At 57.5% G+C, this 18626-nt stretch overlaps 1 protein-coding gene across 2 annotated transcripts in view; it reads left to right on the forward strand.

Annotated features, from left to right (window-relative positions):
- MLPH (melanophilin) overlaps positions 1-18401 on the forward strand; it is a 42745-nt gene extending 24344 nt beyond the window's left edge. The window contains exons 7-16 of one of the 2 annotated variants that reach the window (XM_032355274.1): positions 237-353; positions 1501-1696; positions 3904-4049; positions 8356-8541; positions 8823-8978; positions 10419-10511; positions 11136-11207; positions 12783-12840; positions 14876-14976; positions 16651-18401. In XM_032355274.1, the coding sequence (XP_032211165.1) occupies positions 237-353; positions 1501-1696; positions 3904-4049; positions 8356-8541; positions 8823-8978; positions 10419-10511; positions 11136-11207; positions 12783-12840; positions 14876-14976; positions 16651-16677 (1152 nt within the window). In that variant the 3' untranslated portion in view covers positions 16678-18401. The remainder of the gene's footprint in view (positions 1-236; positions 354-1500; positions 1697-3903; positions 4050-8355; positions 8542-8822; positions 8979-10418; positions 10512-11135; positions 11208-12782; positions 12841-14875; positions 14977-16650) is intronic. The other variant, XM_032355275.1, reaches the window with a different exon arrangement.
- Positions 18402-18626: the final 225 nt, after the last annotated feature.

Below are 18626 nucleotides of genomic sequence, written 5' to 3' on the forward strand. Positions count from 1 at the left end.
CAGCCTTGGGCCCCTTGGGTCCAGCAGGTGTTTCCTTCTGCTCCTCTAAGAGAGGCTAAAGAGGCAGACCTTGCAGGGGATTCCAAGGTGCTGCCTTGAGCTCCTTCAGGTTTGTGTCTAGGGTGGGAGGTGAGGGTGCCCCTGAGGGCGCTCGCCCTGCCCAGGGCAGAGGGTCCCAGGTCCTTGCCATCCAGCTGACCCTGACTCTCCTCCTCTTGCCCACATCTGCACCTAAGAAAAAGCGTCTCTCCATTCACGACTTGGACTTTGAGGCTGACTCTGATGACTCAACTTGGTCTGGCAGTCACCCCCCAGATTCGTCCCCAGTCCCAGCAGCCACGGACAGCCTGCAGGTCAGTGGGCTCTCGTTTCTGCCCCCGTCCTTCCCAGGATAACCTGAGCGACAGGTGCTCGGGCCCCAGGTGGGGGACGGCACTCTGGGAAGGAGTCCGATGGCCATAGCAGGCCTGATGGGCCTGATGGGCTGGGGGGGGGGGGGGGTGGGAAGGGAGTTGGGGTGCTGAGGATCTGGGATCCCACAGGATCCAGAAGCTTCACACCCCCCATCTTTGCAGAGACGGGGCTGGCCCCTTGGAAAAGTGGAGTGCAGGAGGGGAACCAAGGCTGGACAAATGAGGGGCCCCGGGAATTCGGATGGGCTGCTTGTCAGGGGAGCGGGCCAGAGGAATGCTGTCTGTCCTGGACTCAGGGCCTGATAGGTGCCTGGGCATCCGTCCAGCAGTTCCAGGCCCAAGCTGGGCGGGGCTGTGTCTGCCTGGGCTGATCCGCAGACTGCTTCAGGGGAGAGGACAGCAGGGCAGCAAGCCAGCACCCCAGAGGTCTTTGGACAACAAGTCCCGCTCCAGCTGCAAGACCAGCCCCTGTGGCCTCTGCTTCCTGTGGTCTCCGGGCCCTGAGGACCGCCTCCTCCCTGCCCCCTCAAGCTGGAAAGGAGCTGGAGCATGTGACTTCCAGACACCCTCAGTACCTTGTATCCTTGGGGGCCAGGGCACAACAGAGAGAAGCTTCTGCCAGCCAGAGGAAGTATAGAGGAGGAGGGGCCGGGGCTGCAGCCGAGGGGCCCCCAGGGGTCCTGCCATGCTCCCGCTCGCCTTTCTGGGAGTATTAAGGTGTATGCAGTTAGAACAACACATCCCACTCCCCTCCCCCGCCCAGAAAATAGCTCCCCCACCCGCCTCCTCGGGGCCTCAGGCTCTAGGGGGATCAGAGCCCTGAACTAGCTGTCAGATGTGTTCCCTTGTACAGTGAGTGGCCCAGGGTCTCGAGAGACCCCCAGCCTTCCACGGACACATGATACAGAGTGGGCAGTAAATGGTTCTCTGCAGGATTTCTGCAAATAAAGGGACCTGAGTTGCAAGGGGCCAGAGCAGGGAGTGCCTAGCATTTGCTCCCGTGAGGTCTGGAAACCCTCAGACTAGGATGGAAAGACCCACGTGCCAGGGAACTGCCCTTCCTAGTAAAACCTCATGCACCCTTCAGGTCCCGTGTGCTCAAACCTTCACGGATGAACCCCATGCCAAGGACGCCTCCCCAGAGGCCATGGTTGCCCCTGGATGCCACCCCCCTCCAGAAGAGCAGACGGACAGCCTCTCCACTGCGGGACAGGACACCCTCACTGAGCTCTGCGTCCCTGGAGAGTCCCGCAGGACAGCCCTGGGGACTGCTGCTACAGCTGGTAGGTCCCTTGATGGGCTCTGCTTTGGGGAAGGGGTCAGCAGAAAACCCACCCACTGCCCTGATATGTGCAGACACGCCGGCCGATTGATAGCAACCCCTTCCTTCACCGCCTTGTCTGGCATGTCTGGTCCTCGTAGATACCACTCCCCACCCACTCCCCACCCACTCCCCCCAACCCCCAGGCTGGGCGCTGCCGTCCTGACACTCAGAAGTCCCAGCATCAACAGCTCAGCTGGTCACATAGCTTGTTATCAGCTGTAGGGAGGGTACTGAGCTGGCTTGGGGTAGAGACAGGCAGGTGTCCCTGCAATGATTAGGATCACTGGTCACCTGGACCATCCATCCTGACCAAAGGACAGGTCAGGTCCAAGCCTGGGGACTGACACTGCACCTGGGGATGGACAGTACTCTTGGGGACGGATGGCGCGTTTGGAATGGATGGTGCACTTGGGGATGGATGGTACATTTGGGGACAGATGGCGCCCTTGGGGACAGACGGTGCATTTGGGAATGGATAGTACACTTGGAGGAGGATGGTACTCTTAGGGATGGACAGTGCACTTGGGAATGGATGGTACTTTTGGGAACGGACAATGCAGGTCCCATTTGGGCACTGCTTCCCCCTGGTCCACCGCCAGCTCCCAGCTACGAATCATGAGGTCTGCAAGTGCTGAGAACTAAACTTGCTTAGTTGAATTTTGTTGTCAGACAGCGCGCTTCATAATATAATCCTGAATTGCTGTCTTTTCCTGTGCCCTGTGGGAGTGTGGGTTCAGGAGTTCAGACACCCTAATGCTGGAGCAGATGAGATCACAGAGGCAGCCCGGCCCTCCCCCTCCCACGTGGCCGCCGCGTGGGGCCAGCTGCCGGGAAATGTGGTTAAGACACCTCCTGCCAGGAAATCGGTCCCCTTTCCATTTTTCCTTTTCATTATATTATAGGGAACATAATCTCATGGTCCACAGGCTGATTAGGGTGCTGGAGGCATTTGGGGAGGAACATGGGGGCTTTACTTCCCGCTGAACAGTGAATAAATGAATCTGCATTGAACAGGTCATAAGATGGGGGTGGACGGGGATGGACGGGGACGTCACAGACTCCCTGACCCCCACCATGATCCTGTCCCATGGTGAGGACACCGACGGGGTGGCAGGCAGGGAGGGAGAGGCCGAGGGAGACCACGTTTCTGACCAACCAGCAGTTTCACTTCATCCCTGGAACGGGGTGCATCTCAGGGGACATGCTCCCGACACGCAGGGGCATCGTCTGAGGCTGGGTGGGACGTGGCAAGCCGCTTGTTCCACCAGCTTAGCCATTGTGACTCAGTTTCTCCTCCCTGTGAAGAGGGCTCATGCCTGGCGTGCGACACCGTTGTAGCCATTAAACAAGATTGTAGTGTCACAAATGTAGCAACTTAAAACAGCGGATCTCCATCCTGTCCGTATGGGAGGGAGTTCGGGCACTGCCAGACTGTGTCCCCAGCATGCGGTCTCCCAAGCTGAAACCAGCGGGGCACGGGGTTGCAGTCTCCCTGGAGCTCGGGGCCCTCTTCCAAGCTTGTTCACCTGTTGGCAGGACTCACTGAGCCAGTGGGGCCGGGTGCCTGTGGAGGACAGTAGCGGCCATGCACAGTGACTCCCATGCGGCCAGCCCTGACCACCTCTCCCTCTGACTCCACCTCCCAGGGAGGGGTCTGGAGCCCTAGGGAGGGGCCTTGCGGTGAGGCCATGGGGACAGTAGTTCCCCCCAATCTGGAGCACAGGATGAGCATTTTTGGGCATGCTGGAGGTGATCCGTGCCCACACACAGATGCGAGAAATAGCCCTCAGGGACCAGCATGGACAGACTTTCCAGAGCCCCACCACTCACGGACACTGCCTGGGCCCCACATCAGCCACGCTCTGGGCACACAGTTTCACGTGGTGGAATTTCGTGTACTGTGGTCACCCGGCTGATGTGGTCTCTGCTCCTCTGGCCCCACTGAGAGTTCCGGGCAGGATCCTGTTTCCTGAAGGTCCCGTGTGAGGGTTTGGGATCCGCTCCGCTCTGACCTTGATCTAAGGTTCTCTGCTTCCTCACCTCGGTGGGGGGCTGAAATCATGTCTTCGGGTTCTGTCATCTCTCGTTTTTCTTTACTGGGAAAAGCGTGTGCACTGGCTTCCAACTTTTTGCTCTGGATAATGCGATCCCACTCTCACTCCAAAGGGAAGAGTGTCACCAGGAGTGAGCAGCTCCCCTCCCAGTATCTGGCCGACATGGACACCTCGGAGGACGATGGCAAGAGCCCCGGGGCTCCCCACGCTGCCTCCCGCCCTTGCGGAGGAGGAGGCCACACCCCGTCCCAGAGTCAGGTAAGGCACCTGCGAAACTTTCCTTCCTGCTGATGCTTTGGATGGAGATTTTTTAACCTTCATGCCAAGCTGCTTTGGAGAAATCAAAGCTTTCAGTGCTTTCAAGCCAGATGTTTGCCCAGGCCTGTGTAGCAGAGACGCACGAGCAGTATCATCCAAATGTCCGCTGTCCTATTGGCATGAAATCCACATAATGTAGAATTCACCGTCCTGAAGCTCATGTTCACTGCACTCAGTGCGTTCACAGCCTGGTGCAGCCATCCCCTCTGTCAGTCCCAAAACGTCACCGCCCCAGAGGGAAGCCGATCCCGTGAGCCGTCGCTTCCCATCCGCTCCCTCCAGCTGAGGCGGCCACTGGCCTGCTTCCCGTCTCCGCCGTGGGCATCGCATCCAGACGGGAGTGTTCACCGCATGATGTGCGTGCCTGGTTTCCTGCACGCAGAGTCACGGTCTCAGGATCCGGACTGTGGCCTGTGTCAGTGCTTGGTTCCTCTGGAGGCAGATACTTAGCTTACGCCCCATCAAGCATTCTGTCATTTACAAGAGGAGCAAATACTCCACCACGGTATGCCTTTAGTAGATGTTCCGCAGGTTTTAAGAAAATTTAACTTGACCTGTTAAATGAGGGAGACTCACTCACGTTGTAGACCCTGATTTATGACATAAATCACAAGATTCCTCTGAGTATCCCGGGTTCCCTTCCCTGAATTTAAACCATGGTCCCACTTACAGACAGCAGAGTCAGATCTGAGCAAGTACATTTTATGGGAGGAAAGGCCACCACACTTTATACGAGGACAGCCTGACCATAGGCTGATGCAGACTCATAGAGACCCTGGCAAGGCCCAACTCCTACAGAGGAGATTTTGGGATTAGGGCCTTTTGTCAGTGAGCAGCCAGAGGCAGGAAATCAAGAGGAGAGCCCTGCTCTGGATGGAATCCCGGAGGCAACTCAGCCACGGCTGGTCTCAGGCATGTGTTCAGGAGCGAGGACTGACCCAGGCTCTAGTACGAGGCTCAGAGCTCCTCCTGGGACCCTCCCCCAGGGAGACTTGAGGGGTGGGAGGTGCCCCTGGGGATTCTCCCTTCAGGGAACCCAGGGATGGAGCTCAGGCTGTCAGGTGGAAGGAATGACTGATGTTGAGCGTGTTCAGAAAAGGCAGAAAGCAGCTGGGACCCATGCAGCTGTGCTTGGCCCTCTTCTAGAGGCAGGTGGGAGGGGCCGCTCTGCAGGGAGCTAGGGCCTTCCCCCGCCCCTTAGCCTTGTGCGCACTCTGACAACCCAGGAGGAGCTTCATCTGACACAGCCCCAGCCCACACACCCCCTAAAACTCCTGTCACTCTAGCAGCACCATCCATGGCCCTTGGTGACTAATGGAGCTACCCAGTGGGACCCACCCAGTGGGACCCAGACTTTGCTAAATCCTCTGTCCCCAGCAGCAGAGGTGCCAGCACGGGGCGGGACCCCCACTGGGCGGGTGGGGTGCCAGCCCTCCCAAGTCTCAGCTGATGCAGGAAAGGTGAGAGGCTCTTCCAACCTTGATCCTCTGTCCAAGCCTTGGGAAATGAGATCAGCCGAAAAAAAACAGCAGACTTGTAGAAGGAGCACTTCTTCGCATGGCTTTTGAGGAATCGGTGCATGTTTTTTGTTTTAAAATTGGGCTAATGTCAGCAGAACAGAAATGTGAAGTCTCTCCCTCTCCAGAGTCCGTGCCCTGAGCCACAGCTGACTCTCTTTCCTGGAGCGCTACCCAGAAGCTTCCCACAGCCATGAGCTAGAGGTTCTCTGTGCCCACCCTCTGCCTCTGGAAGAAGGGTGCTCTCCCTCTGCCCTGAGCACAGCAGAGTGTGAAAGACCCTGAGAAGGTCTGCAGTGAAAGCCGTCCAGCATTCTCCACCCAGAGTGGCTCACACTTCTTGGGGCCTGGACCCTCTTTTACGGAAGAGTGAGGAAAACACTACACAGGAAAGTAACCTTTGATGAGACCAGGGGTCAGCCCCCAGCAGGACTGGGGGATGGTGGTGGAGGGGCAGCGAGGTCAAGGCAGGGACCTCCCTGTGTGGCAAAGCCACGGTGGACAGAGGAACCCCCAGTCAGATGACAAGGTGATAAAGACTGGAACTGTCTGTTTTCAGTAAGTTTTTAATTTAACGACTGTAGTAACTTTCAGTAAAACACATTCCCTGACATCTGGCCAGCCCTCCTGGCACGTGCCATCCTTCCTGCCTCCTTGAATGATTCCCTATTTCATGCTCGGAGCTCGTCTCCAACTCCACCTCCCCCAGCCTCTCCCAGAGCACGTGTCCCACACATCTTTGTGTAAAGGCCAAGTGGGCAGCAGGCCAGGTACCCCGGGGAAAACCCAGGGCAGACCATTCCAGGGGTCCCTGCAAGGGGTTGTGGGTCCTGTTGATGAAGTTCTAGAACCTAGGTGAGGTTTGGTGGGCTGAGGTCCGGAGCCGATGACCAAGAAAGAATTCTTGAGACATCTTTGGTGCAAAATGGTGGTTTATTAAAGCACGGGGACAGGACCCGTGGGCAGGAAGAGGGGCTGCCCCGGGTTGTGAGGGATGGCAGGTTCTATACCTTGCCATTGGGGGAAGGGGAGGGGAAGGGAGGTTTCAACGGAGTTTTCATATGTTAAAGAGGGCCTACAAGGTGCCAGGACGTCCCAGGCCTACCGGAGGCCTTGCCCTTGCGGCTGGATCAATGTTGTCTTTAGACCAGCCATTAACATTAAGATAGTTGGGAGACTTTTTGATGGGATGTCACAATCCTGCTATCAATCGTCTTTGTTAGTGAGATTTAGGACATTTGTAAGCCAAGGGAGACTCCTGTCTTGCAGGATTGTGAGCTCTGCAAGTTAACTATTTGCTTATTGTTCATGGCAGTCAGGGCTGCCTGAGGGATGCTACACATATGACTGAGGGGGAGCGGATGGAGAGGGGGTGCAAGGCGCCAGCTTTTGCTTTGTCTTCAGCCAGCCTCGTGCTCCCTCATCACTGTCACCCCTCAGCTCTTGTCTCTCCTCCAGCCCCAGATGAGAACAAAAATCCCAGTTTCTTGTCTCGGGGTGATTTTCTTTTTTTCACTCTGGAAGTGACATTTGACAGCAGCTGTGTCAGGCACCGGTGGGTCACCCTCTTCTTCTCAGTGAGAGGGTGGGGTCTTCCGTGCCGGCCACATGTTCCCGGAAGACGGAAGCAGTCTGTGCACACTCTCAGCCGAGTATCGATCCCACCTCTCCAGCCCAGGCAGCCAGACGGCGGCTCGGTTACCGGCAGTCGCTCCAAGTCCTCACCCAGCGGTGAGGGTGACGTTTCTCAGCTTTTGTATTCTTCTTTGGGCAGCTTTGCCCACTCAAAGCCCTCGGTGATGTGAAGATCAAACCAATTACCTACCGAACAAAGCAAATGCATCCTGTCGCTCCTGTCGCTCAGCATTTCCCTTTGAAAACAGGGTGAGCTCCTGAGGAGATAATGGCAGGAAGGACACACCTGCCGGGCTTGGAGGAAAGGAAGGATTGATTTTCTCGGGTCTGGGCTGGGCACTAATAGACTCTGGTGACTCAGGAGAGGAGGAAGTTGTACTTTTAGTCACTTGAGGCTGTTAGCTGGTGCCTCCTGGCCCAGAGCGACCCGAGGCTCTTGCCAGCTAATGACTTTTAGTTCGAGCAGCCTGGCATAATGAATTAGCGCCTTCCTGTGCCAACCAGGAGTGGCGGTGACCACAGCTCCCTTACGGTAGTGACACGTCATACCTTTCAGATCCAGCTGCCTCGCTTGCTGAATTTGTCATTCTTCTTGCTCACCCCTTGCCCTCTCTTGTGGTGCCACTCCCAGATTTTACTTGGTGTTCTAGAACTCTCAGTGTCAAAACGGGCCTCACGCTCCCCTTCCCAGGTCCCGTTATGGATGGTGGCCTTAGCTTTCCTTCCAGTTCTTGGGAATTTAGTGCTTCTGCAGTGATGGGCCCCAGATTCTTGCTGGTGAGAGTGGGCTCTGTCTGCCGGCCACTCCCTCATCTTGGGGATCCCATTTAGGGTCGGAGGGAAGAACTGTCCTCCCATGGTAAAAGTGTCCCCAAAGGAAAGCTCAGTGTCTTGGTCATGAATGGTGGATCTTTGGCCTGGGTGGCGACAGGATCACAGGAGTGCCCCACCCTACAGACCCCGGTTCACGAGGGCCAGGACTGGCCCCAGCACAGGCACTGGGGGCGAGTAATGGAGACTTCCCCCAGAGTCCTGTCTCTGAGCACAGTGCACACAGATGACCAGCTGAATGCCAGTCTGTTTGGTCGTCTCAGTGTCTCGCAGGCTGCGAGCCCACAGATGCCGACAGAGAAGAGGAGACCCTCAGGAGGAAGCTGGAGGAGCTGACCAGCCACATAAGTGACCAAGGAGCCTCGTCCGAGGAGGAGGGGAGCAAGGAGGAAGAAGCAGAACTGGACAGGAGCCCCTCCATCAGGGACCTCCCGGGGGCAGGCCTGGAGGTGAGGCCACCTGACTGGGCTCAGCAAGACCTGGGAAGAGGCAAGAGCTCTTGACTCCCGGGCCAGGAGGCAAGAGCTTGTGACTTAGCCCCTTGCCCACCCCAGGCAGCCAGCCAAGCTCTGGGGGGCCCTGGGCCCCAACAAGAGCTGCATTGGAGGCTTAGCCAGCTAGTCACCCAGCCCCAAGTTCAGAGGAAAGAATGCCGTAGGATGGGCCCATCTTGGGGAGCGCCCTGCCATCTCTCCTGCTGGTCGTCACGCTCCATGCTTCCCCCTCCCAGGTGAGCGGGGCTATGGGCCAGATGTACAGACAGGAAACCATCCCCGGGGACCCTCAGGACCTTGTGCAGCCCAGCAGGACCACAGACAAGGAGCTGCTGGAGCTGGAGGACAGAGTGGCTGTCACAGCCTCAGAGGTTCACCAGGTGGAGAGTGAGGTAACACCAGTCCCGGGGGCGGGGGGTCTCCAGGCGGAATCGTGGTGGGATTCTGGCAGCTGTGGACAGTGCACCAAAGCTCCAGAACAGGAGCTTGGGGTTTCTGTGGAGATTGCCCATACCACCACCCCTGTTTTCATCCCATTTACCTTGGGGAGAGGCAAGCAGGGTGTTCAGCCCTACAGGAATGATGCTGACGCTTACCCCTCCCTGTCCCAGGAGGAGGGGCCTTCTCCAGAAGCAGGCTCCAGTTTTAGGACAGCCCTGTGGTCTGGAGCAGACTCTGACCCGAAGGTTATCCTGTGAGCCCAAGTGTGGGTCCAGGACTCAAGTGTCAGGAGCCTACAAAGGTCGAAGGACACTGCCAGGGTCTCTCAGGGACAGCCAAGATGACTGAACTCTGCTCTGCCCTCCTCCGGTGTCCCCCAGAGAAAAGAGGGTCTGCCCCTCGGGCTGCAGGGGGAGTCCGCACCCACGGCCCTTTCTCACTTCTGCTCATCAGCAGGTGCCCACCAGGAGTAAGGAGCGTGTCTCCAGAGCTGTGTGTGTTGGGGACAAGCCACCCCGAGGACTTTGCATTAGTTTATTCCTTCTTGCTCAGAAAATGATTGTCCAAACTCCTGAAAATGGCAAGGCACAAAGGCACAGCTGTTGCACTCTTTGATGGAGCCTTGCCTTCATGGAGTTTCTGCTTTCGTGGAAGGAGAGAGAGGCCAAGCCCATGACCAAGGATCGGTTCTTGAAGCCAGCCATGCAGAGAGGAAGTGAGGGTGGCTTGGAGGAGCCCCCAGGTGGGCTGCTCAGCAAGGAATATTGCAAGAAGAAGGCAGCACACATGTGTGGAGGTCCTGGGGTGGTCTTGAACTTGGCATGTTCAGGAAGGAGCAGTGAAACCCTGAGCCTGGGGCAGAAGGAGTGAGGGGGAGAGGGTAGGAGACTGCTGCAAGAGGAGGGCAGAGTCCAGAGAGCCGTTGGAGGGACCAGAATAGGGGTGATGGGGCCTTGATTCTGTTTCCAGAAATTTCCTTTGGCTACTGTGGGAGCCAGGGTTGGGGGCCCATTTAAAATGATGTCAGGAAGGCAGGCTCTGCCAGAGGCCAGTCAAGCCTTTGCCCGTAGTGTAGGCCTGTCTCTTAGAGCTGTGGTGACACTGTCCGCTGTCACTGCCCCTCCTGCCATCCCTGGGGGGAGCCAGATTTCCCGATGTGCCTGAAAATGTACAGAGCCCCCCTCCTCCTGCATGGGGGTGACCCTTGAAGCAGCCCCCTCCTCGACAACCATGAAGATACATGAAAATGGGCCCCCAGGAATCGCATCTGTTGGGACCCCATCTTAAGGGCCTGTAAGAAAGCTGGTGAATGGGAGGCTACTCTTCCTGGACTGTGACGTCAAGCTGGTACATCAGAGTGACGTCCGTGTGTCTGTCCTTTTTCCTGCCAGGTCTCCAACATCAAGTCCAAGATTGCCGCCTTGCAGGCTGCAGGGCTCACCGTGAAGCCTTCGGGAAAGACCCGGAGGAAATCTAACCTGCCGGTGAGTCCAGGAAGCCTGGCGCCTGGCTTTGTGCCCAGAGCCCCTGCCAGAGTCACCCCCGGGGGCCTGAAACCAACAGGCTGACTGGCCCCCTCCCTTCCCACCCTGCCAGCCTGGCTTGGTGTGACTGGAACAGATTCCCTGGGGACAGCAGGGAGGGGGCTGCCCCCCACCCTCCACAGTAGGTCTGGGACCAACACTCATCTGCCCAGAGTCAAGCTGGGGTCCCCGGAGCCCGTCACACCGGTGGGGCAACCTGGCAGGCAAACACAGGGTGGTCCCGGGGGAGCTCCAGGTCTGGCTGCAGGAGGTACACAGGACATTTGAACTTCAGATAAATGACGCGTCACTTTCGAGTATGAGTATATCCTCTGCGATGCTTGGAGCAGACTTATAAACCGTATTCGTTGTTTCTGAATGTCAAAGCTAACAGGCTGTCCTGTGTGTTACTGGGCTGAACCTGGCAGCCCAGGCCACTGGGCTGGTGAGCTGGGGGCTGACGGGCCGTCCCTGAGCACCTGGTCCCACGTTTACGGAGAAAGGCTGTGCCTCTGTCCCGCCGGTCCTCCTGGGGCGGGCGTCAGACAAGCCACCGTTAGGTACAGGCCTTTTCATTGTCCCCAGATATTTCTTCCCCGGCTTGCTGAGAGACTGGACCGGAATCCTAAGGATCCGAACGCAGACCCCATGGAGGAGGTATGTGTCGTTCCAGGAGGAAGAGATCGGGGCCACTCTCTGGCAGCACAGCAAGCAGGGAGCTGACACGTGTCAGTGGGGCTGACCCCGACACACCTTGCAGCTCGGCCTGCCCTGCAGGGTGGCTTCCCCAGAGGCACACACGGGGACAGACTTGGTGTCAGAGCATTGGTTGGGGAAATCCGGGAAAACCCAGATGAGGAGCGGGAAGGTGGGACAGACGGGAGGAGGCCAGCAAGCCTCCCACCTCGGCAGACCCCACGCAAGGTATCTGTGGCTCCCAGTGACGCCCCGGGCGTTGTCTTGTATGGGGCAAGGAGGCCGCATGGACCCCCCCCAATGCCATCAGTCATGGATAAGGTCCGTTCTGGCCCTTATCTCCCTGGCCCCATGCGGGCTGGCGGGCTCCAGAGGCCTGGGGACAGGCCCACCAGGGGGACGTGGGGGCCAGCTGTGGAAGCATCAGGAGCCAGCGTGCATGCGGTGTTACGGGGCCCGGGGTGTGGGAGACGGTGGCCCCGCTCACAGCGTGCAGGGCATCTCCAAGGTATAGGCCGTGTGGTTGGGGGTGCGGTTGGAGGCGCCCTCCCCAATGCCCCCGAAAGAGTGGCGTATGTTCCCAGTCCTGCCTGCTGCCTGATGTCCCCTCGGAGCCACAGTGAACACGCAGCACTTCTGTGTGTCGTGACAGTGACACTGGTAGCTCTTTAGAGTTAAAAACTGTGCTTTTCTGAAGGCTCCTTGCATCTGAGGTTTACGTACCTGGTGAGGAAGCATTGCGGTTAACCCTGTTGTCCCAGTGAGAAGACCAAAGCCCAGAGAAGTTGACGTCCTTGACTGAGATCACGCAGACCATAAATGACAGGATAAATGTTGAAGGGGTCTCAGCCCGGGCCCCCTGGCCCTGACCTCCCACCCTCTTCTGGAGGCCCTGGAGCTTTCTGATGGGCTCAGGGAAGCCCAGCCCTGGAGGCCTCTCCAACAGGCTTCCAGGTGCATCCCCCACACCTGCCAGGCAGAATACCAGGCCAGACGTGGGAAGATTTCCAGGGGAGTGAGGCCACCTGCTCATGCCCAGCAAGGCAGAACAGGGAGAGGACAATCCCATCGCGGAGAGGCAGTCAGCAGGAGTGAGGGTGACGGGAAGGCATGGGGACCAGCAGCCATGGGATTTGGGAACATGTGAGGAGCGGGTAGTCTCCCGCTAGCCACAGGACGGGGCTACTGCCTCATTTTCCAGATAAGTTCAGGGAGGACACACAGTCGTCCATATCATGGGGATGGGGGGGTGCCTGGACTTGAACCCAGGTCCGTGGGGCTGAAATGTGTGCTCCCTGCCCTCCCACCCACCGCTGACAAAGGTAAGCGTCTCTTTTATGCTCTGATATTTGGTGTTTCATTTGTTGATATCGTGCATTTTAATATTGATAAAAGTCCCAATATTGCCAAAGAACAGAAGGCAGGGGACAGAATTCACTAGAATCTGGAAGAATCGTGGGAAGTCCCAAGTTTGCTCCCCGTGTTGCTAAGAATGACAGCAATTCATGATGCCCAGAGACGTCTTCTTTCTTCTAGGTGACAATGGCGCCCTATCTTCTCAGAAGGAAGTTCACTAATTCCCCGAAAAGCCAAGGTAAGAGTTAGCGGCTTCCCTCATCCCCGCAAGCTGGGAAACGAGCTGGAGGGTGTGGGAGTGGCCAGTCGGGGTTCTGCGTTTCTGGGTCATCCCCACGACACAGCGTCTCCTGCCCCGGAGCCTGAAGGGCCCTCCCCAAGCCACCACGGCCACCGGCAGGAAGCACTGCGGTGGCTGGGTGTTCTGGAATTCTCTGCACTGAGGACACAGAGGAGGTGACGCTGGTGTTCTCCATGTTTTGCGTCGTAAATGGCTCTCTGGCCTCAGCAGCTCCCGACCCTCTCAGGCAAGGCACAGAACACAACTTAGCTTCCCTTGATGTCTCAGTAGCAACAAGGACATCAGCTTCGCTCAGGGTGAATGGGAGGGAAGGCCCGGTTGCCTTTCCCGTGGTGCTCGGCCAGGCTGCCGGGGAATCGTGTGCTGGTGTGCTGCTCCCCTTACAGCCCGACCACGGGTCACCAGAGGGAAGCAGCCTCCTTTCCCGGTCAGGGTTTAGTCCCCTCGCGGGACTTCCAGGCCTCCAGGCCTCTGAGCCACCATGGCATCTCCTCTGTCCCTACGTCTGAGCTGCCCTCACAACCCCCTCGTTACAGCTCTACCCACAGCCACGGTCCCAGCGCGCAGCTCCCTCTGTGTTCCTCTTCTGCTCCCGAACAATCGTTGGCTCCCACCGGCTGGCAGAATGAGTGGGATTTCTTAGCACAGCCCTTCTAGACTCTCACCTTCCGGCCCACAAAGGAGCCCTGAGTGAACAAGACACACTCACAGGCACCTGTGGGCATTGATCGCTCTGTGCACACACACACCTCCGTACCTTTGCCTGGGCTGAGCCTTCTGCCCAGAGCCCTCCTCACTCCCTTTCCTACCCACCTCTGCCCTCCGAGGCCAAGTGCATTGTCTCCCCCACCCCAGGAGTTTCTCCACCACCTCCTCAGAGCAGGTCTCTGCACATCCCTGTTTGTGCCCAGCTCTCCTCCGTGCAGCTGCCTCTCTGCACCCCAGAGCTCCCTGTAGCCAGGCAGGTCAGGCCGGAGACAGGGCAGGTCCTGAGACCCTCTGAGGTGAAGCCCCCACTCAGAGCCATGAGGCCACCTGCCAAGGGCCGGGAGGAGGCTCCTGGAGCACATGCACCAGCACCGGGGGTGGCTTCCAGCAAGTGCCACGGCTCCCACCCAAGTGAGGGCTCCCAGTTGAACGGGAGGAACCCAGGTGAGCGCCTGGTGTCCGTCAGAGGCCGCTCACCTGGTCCCAGTTCCCCTGGAGCTGGCAGGCTTCCCAGGGGCTGAACAGCCCGGCTGTGGCTGCTGGTCCCCACACGCTGCTCCTGCCACCACAGCCAGTCTCGGCGGAGTGGCTCTCAGCTGTGGGCCAGACATCCATCCCCACATCAGAAGGATTCACTGCCGCATGGCTGGGATCTCTGGGTAAGCAGTTCCCTTCGTAGAGTTTGGTCCAGGAGCAGGAACACGTAGCAAATCCTGGCAACACGTTCTCCACCCAAAAAGGAACCCCGAGCTCGTTTGCCAGCCCCTCTGCGTAAATGCGACCGTCAGCCTCCTTTGTGGCCTCTGCCAGTTTCCATGGAGTAAACCTGTCCGCGGCGGCTGAGGTCAGGCTGCCTAGATGTCGCAGAACATGGGGCTGGGCAGAGGAGACGCAGCCCAGCACCCCTGCACCCCCGCCCCGAGGAGCAGGTACATGTCAGGCGGCCCCCCAACACCTGCCGGAGGAGGAAGGCCACTGGCTGCCCAGGCCCAGGGTTTGCTCACCTGTGGCTCACAAACAGCTGACTAGGATGGGAAACCAAACTGAAGCCCTGGGGGGAGGGGCACCCTCTGTTCTGAGGGGCACAGCCACCCCCCCCCAGGCCCATGGCACGTCACAGAACTGAAGGAAATGCCGTAGCGTTCTGCGTTTCACTCGAGGGAGCATTTCTGCCACCGCCGTGAGATAGGGTTTTAGCGCTCGCTCCAAAGCAAGGGAGAAAGAATAGCACTAAACTGTGTGTTTTCTCCTGCGCTCCCTGAAGGTAAAGACGGGATCTCCTTTCATCGGCAGTCGGCGTACCGCGGGTCCCTGACACAGAGAAACCCCAACAGCAGGAAGGGGGTGGCCAACCACAGCTTTGCGGTAAGCCTGTCTCCTCCCTCCGGAGGCGTCTTGAAAGCCCCGGGGCCCCTTCTCCAGTCTCCGTGCTGGCGTTAGGACTCCAGAGCAGAGAAAATGGGCGAAGCTAACAAACAGAGTGAAATCAACCAAAGATTTAAAGAAAAATTGAAAACGTTTCTTAAAGATGCCAGAATATACCAGTGATATGGGCTCCACTTACCCTGGGCTGAGTCTCGACTTGGGGAAGGGGACCCTCCGTGACAGAGAGAGTACACTCAGGGGAGGGGACCACCCACAAGACAGTGAGGACACTCAGGGGAGGGGACCGTCCTTGAGAGAGAAGACACAGGGGAGGGGACAGCACCCGAGGCAGTGAGGACACACTCCTCAGCCCCAGCAGCTCACCTGTGCAGTAAATCTCATTCAGCAAACCACCTGTGCAGATGTTGGGGTCAAGGCTGTCCCCAGGGGCCGTGGGAGAGAGCGCTCTGCAGAACACCTGGGCTGGCAGCCCCTCACGAGAACCCGGGAAGGCTCCTGCTGCCCTGCGTGGACGCCGCCTGTCCAGCAGCACCTCACACATGTGGCTCTGTGACAGCTCAGAAGAGGTCATCTCTGGGGACCTCGAGGTCATGCCCATGTCCTGTGGATGGTCTTGATGACTTGGGGCCGGTGGCTGCAGTCAAGGCCTGAACGCCCTGTGCCCCCGCAGTGGCTGTCCACTCCCACAGGCGCTGTATTCTTTCCTCAAACTCCATTTTTAAAAGGGTTTCCAAGCATCTCACACTAGGGACGCACGAAGGTGGGGAAAGGCTGTTCCTAACTGTGTGAGCTTGTACTGGCAGACGGGGAGGGATGGCTCGCCATCTTTAGGTCACCCCAGCAAGGGGACAAGGACATACGTAGGGGTTGCTGGGAAAGGGTAGAGGTGCCTGCGGGCCTGAGAGAGAGCTGGTGACCATTAGTAAGAAACTGACCAACAGGGACTTGAAAGTCTAAATGCTTTCAAGTTCGAAAATACCTCCATGGGTTTCAGAGCCTTAAATTTTCAGATACTTTCTATCTATACGCCCCCTCTGATGAGGGGCAGGTACCGCTGACCCAGTGTCACAGCTGGGGGAGCAGAGGCAGAGACACTATGCAGAAGCCCCATGGTGACTGACCAGCACCTTCTGACCAATGTGTACATGTGTCTGTGTTGCTGTGTGCATTCATGTGTATGTGTGTGTACAAGTGTACGTCTGTGTTTGTGTGCCCCTGTGTGCGTGTGTGCACCCTTGTATGTATACACACTCATATGTCTGTGTACGGGCCCACTTGTGTCTGCATGTGTGGACACACTCCTGTCTGTGTGTGCATGTCCACGTATGTCTGTGTGTATGTGCACACATTCATATCTGTGTTGCTGTGTGCACTCCTGTGTGTGCAACATGTGTACCTCTGTTTGTGCATGCCCATGTGTCTGTGCATGTGCATACACTCATATGTTCGTGTTGCTGTGTGTACTCCTGTGTGTGCACACATGTACATCTGTGTGTGTGCGCCCCATGTCTGTGTTGCCCACGTGTGTCTCTGTGCATGTGTACATGCCTGTGCATGTGCACACTCATTTATCTGTGTGTGCATGCCCACATATATGTCTGTGTGCACACCCGTCTGTGCACAACTATGTGCGTGTATATTTGTGCTCCACAGAAACCTGTGATGACCCACCAGCCCTGAAGGGGGAGGTTTGTTGGAACAAGATGGAGCAACACAGGGCCCTGCCCTCACTTCCCCTCTGCCTCACCATCCCGTCCCTCCGTCTTCTCCGTGCTCCGTGGTGCACATAGTCCAGGAGAGACAGGACACAACACCATCCACAGGGGAACTCCATCTGTGAGGGGACAGCTTTCCCAGACCCTCGGCTCCTCACTCACGTTCACGGACAACCTCTGCTCCCTCCCTTGCTGGGCTGCTCTGATCCGTGAGGAACATCTAAGCTGACATGTTTTTCCCTTAGGATGGTGTTAAATTTTTTGAAGGACACCCAGAAGAATGTTCTCGGTGTGATCTTTTAGCCCTTTCCCTGCTGGCTCGGTGCTGCATCCTCTGTGTGTTCCCCACACGGTGTCAGAGCACAGGCAGGCACTCTGTGTGTTTCTGGGTGTGTGCACGCATTCAAGGAAATCGGGTATCAAGATGAATGACTGAACTCATGGCCAGCTGGCCTCCCCGAGCCCCTCACAGCTATTCTGTGGGTCCCCTGTGGTTCACAGACCAGGAGAAATTACGCTGTGGTCAAGGGCAGCCCCAGCATGGGGCAGCAGGTGGGCCTTTGACCTATGTCCAGGGCAGATGCAGAGGACCTGTGGGAGAGGCAGATGCTGGAGCCCTGGGCAGGTGGGCAAGAGGTTGGGGCTGGCCCAGGGCTGCCACTGCTACGGTGACATCCAGCGGGACAGAGGGCCAGGGGCAGTCAGGGATGCCTGCCGGCCACCTCCAGCCACCTGCCATCCATACTGTGCTGAGTTCAAAGTCCTTCTCCATCTGGGACAGTCTGGCATTCACTGTCACTTCTGGGTGTCGATGTGGCTTCTCCAGTTTTCAGAGGAGCCCACCACGACCCTTGGGGCTACCTTGGAGCAGTAACTGTAATTGGAAACACCCCCCCCCCAAAACTGAGCAGCGGTACATGCTTCACAGGGACTCATGTGTTTAATCCTTGGATTAAATTTAGGCCCATTTTGTAGAGGAGGACACAGCCCTGAGTGTGAGGCTCCTCTCCTGCAGCGAGAAGCCACCATGTGATCCTCTGTTACTTTCTAAAGTGACTTTGAGCCAGCTTTGACGTTTCTCTCCTAAACTGCCTGGTGTTTGTGTTCAAATGAAATGGGAACCGGAAGCAGATGGAGAAGTGGTGCCCAGAGCCTTAGCTAGCGAGCCTGTCTTCTGCCCTGACACTGGACAGAGCCCCACGCCACCACCACGCAGACCCTGGACCGCAAGCTTGGCACGTTCACTGAGCCCTAAACACAGCCGCCGCAGAGGAGACGCCGTCCCTGGGCTGGCCTGGTTCAGGAATCAGCTTCTGGATCAATCCGAACAACCAGGCTACAGATTGTGCTGGACCTGTAGAAAAGACGGATCTGATGTCCCTTCCTGGGATGGAAGCTGCTGAAATATATAGCTCCTGACTCACTGCTCAGTGACAGAAAGGTTCCTACAAATGAAAGGGGATCAGTTTGGTTTTTGGCACACCTCTCCTTATTCCCAAAGTAAGCTAAAGTCACTGTGAGTTCACAGGAGTCAGACAGACAGCCCGATGGCCCTGGTGTGTCCCTGAGTGTTGATGGACTAAGACAGTGGGTCCCCCATCCTACTTGCCTGTACCCCAGCCCCTCATTAGCCGCATTCCTCCACTGCTAATTTGAGTGCTGACAACTTCAAACTCAAACGTACCAGTCTCTTCTGCCAGAGTGGCCTTCTCAGGTCTGTGAATTGTCCCTGTGCCCGTCAGGTGAAGCAGGCATTCTTGCCCTCGGCGGCCCCGCGGAGCACCCCAACAATGCGGGAGGCCCCAGGATTCGTGCTGATCTGGCGTGTCCTCAGCGAGGTTGCCCAGGACCAAGTCTCTTTCCCCGCCCCCTGCATGGGTCCCTCGAGCCCCCTGGATGCCATAGCCCCTCTCC

This window comes from Mustela erminea, chromosome 8 (genome assembly GCF_009829155.1).
Source record: "Mustela erminea isolate mMusErm1 chromosome 8, mMusErm1.Pri, whole genome shotgun sequence".
Lineage (NCBI taxonomy): Eukaryota > Metazoa > Chordata > Mammalia > Carnivora > Mustelidae > Mustela > Mustela erminea.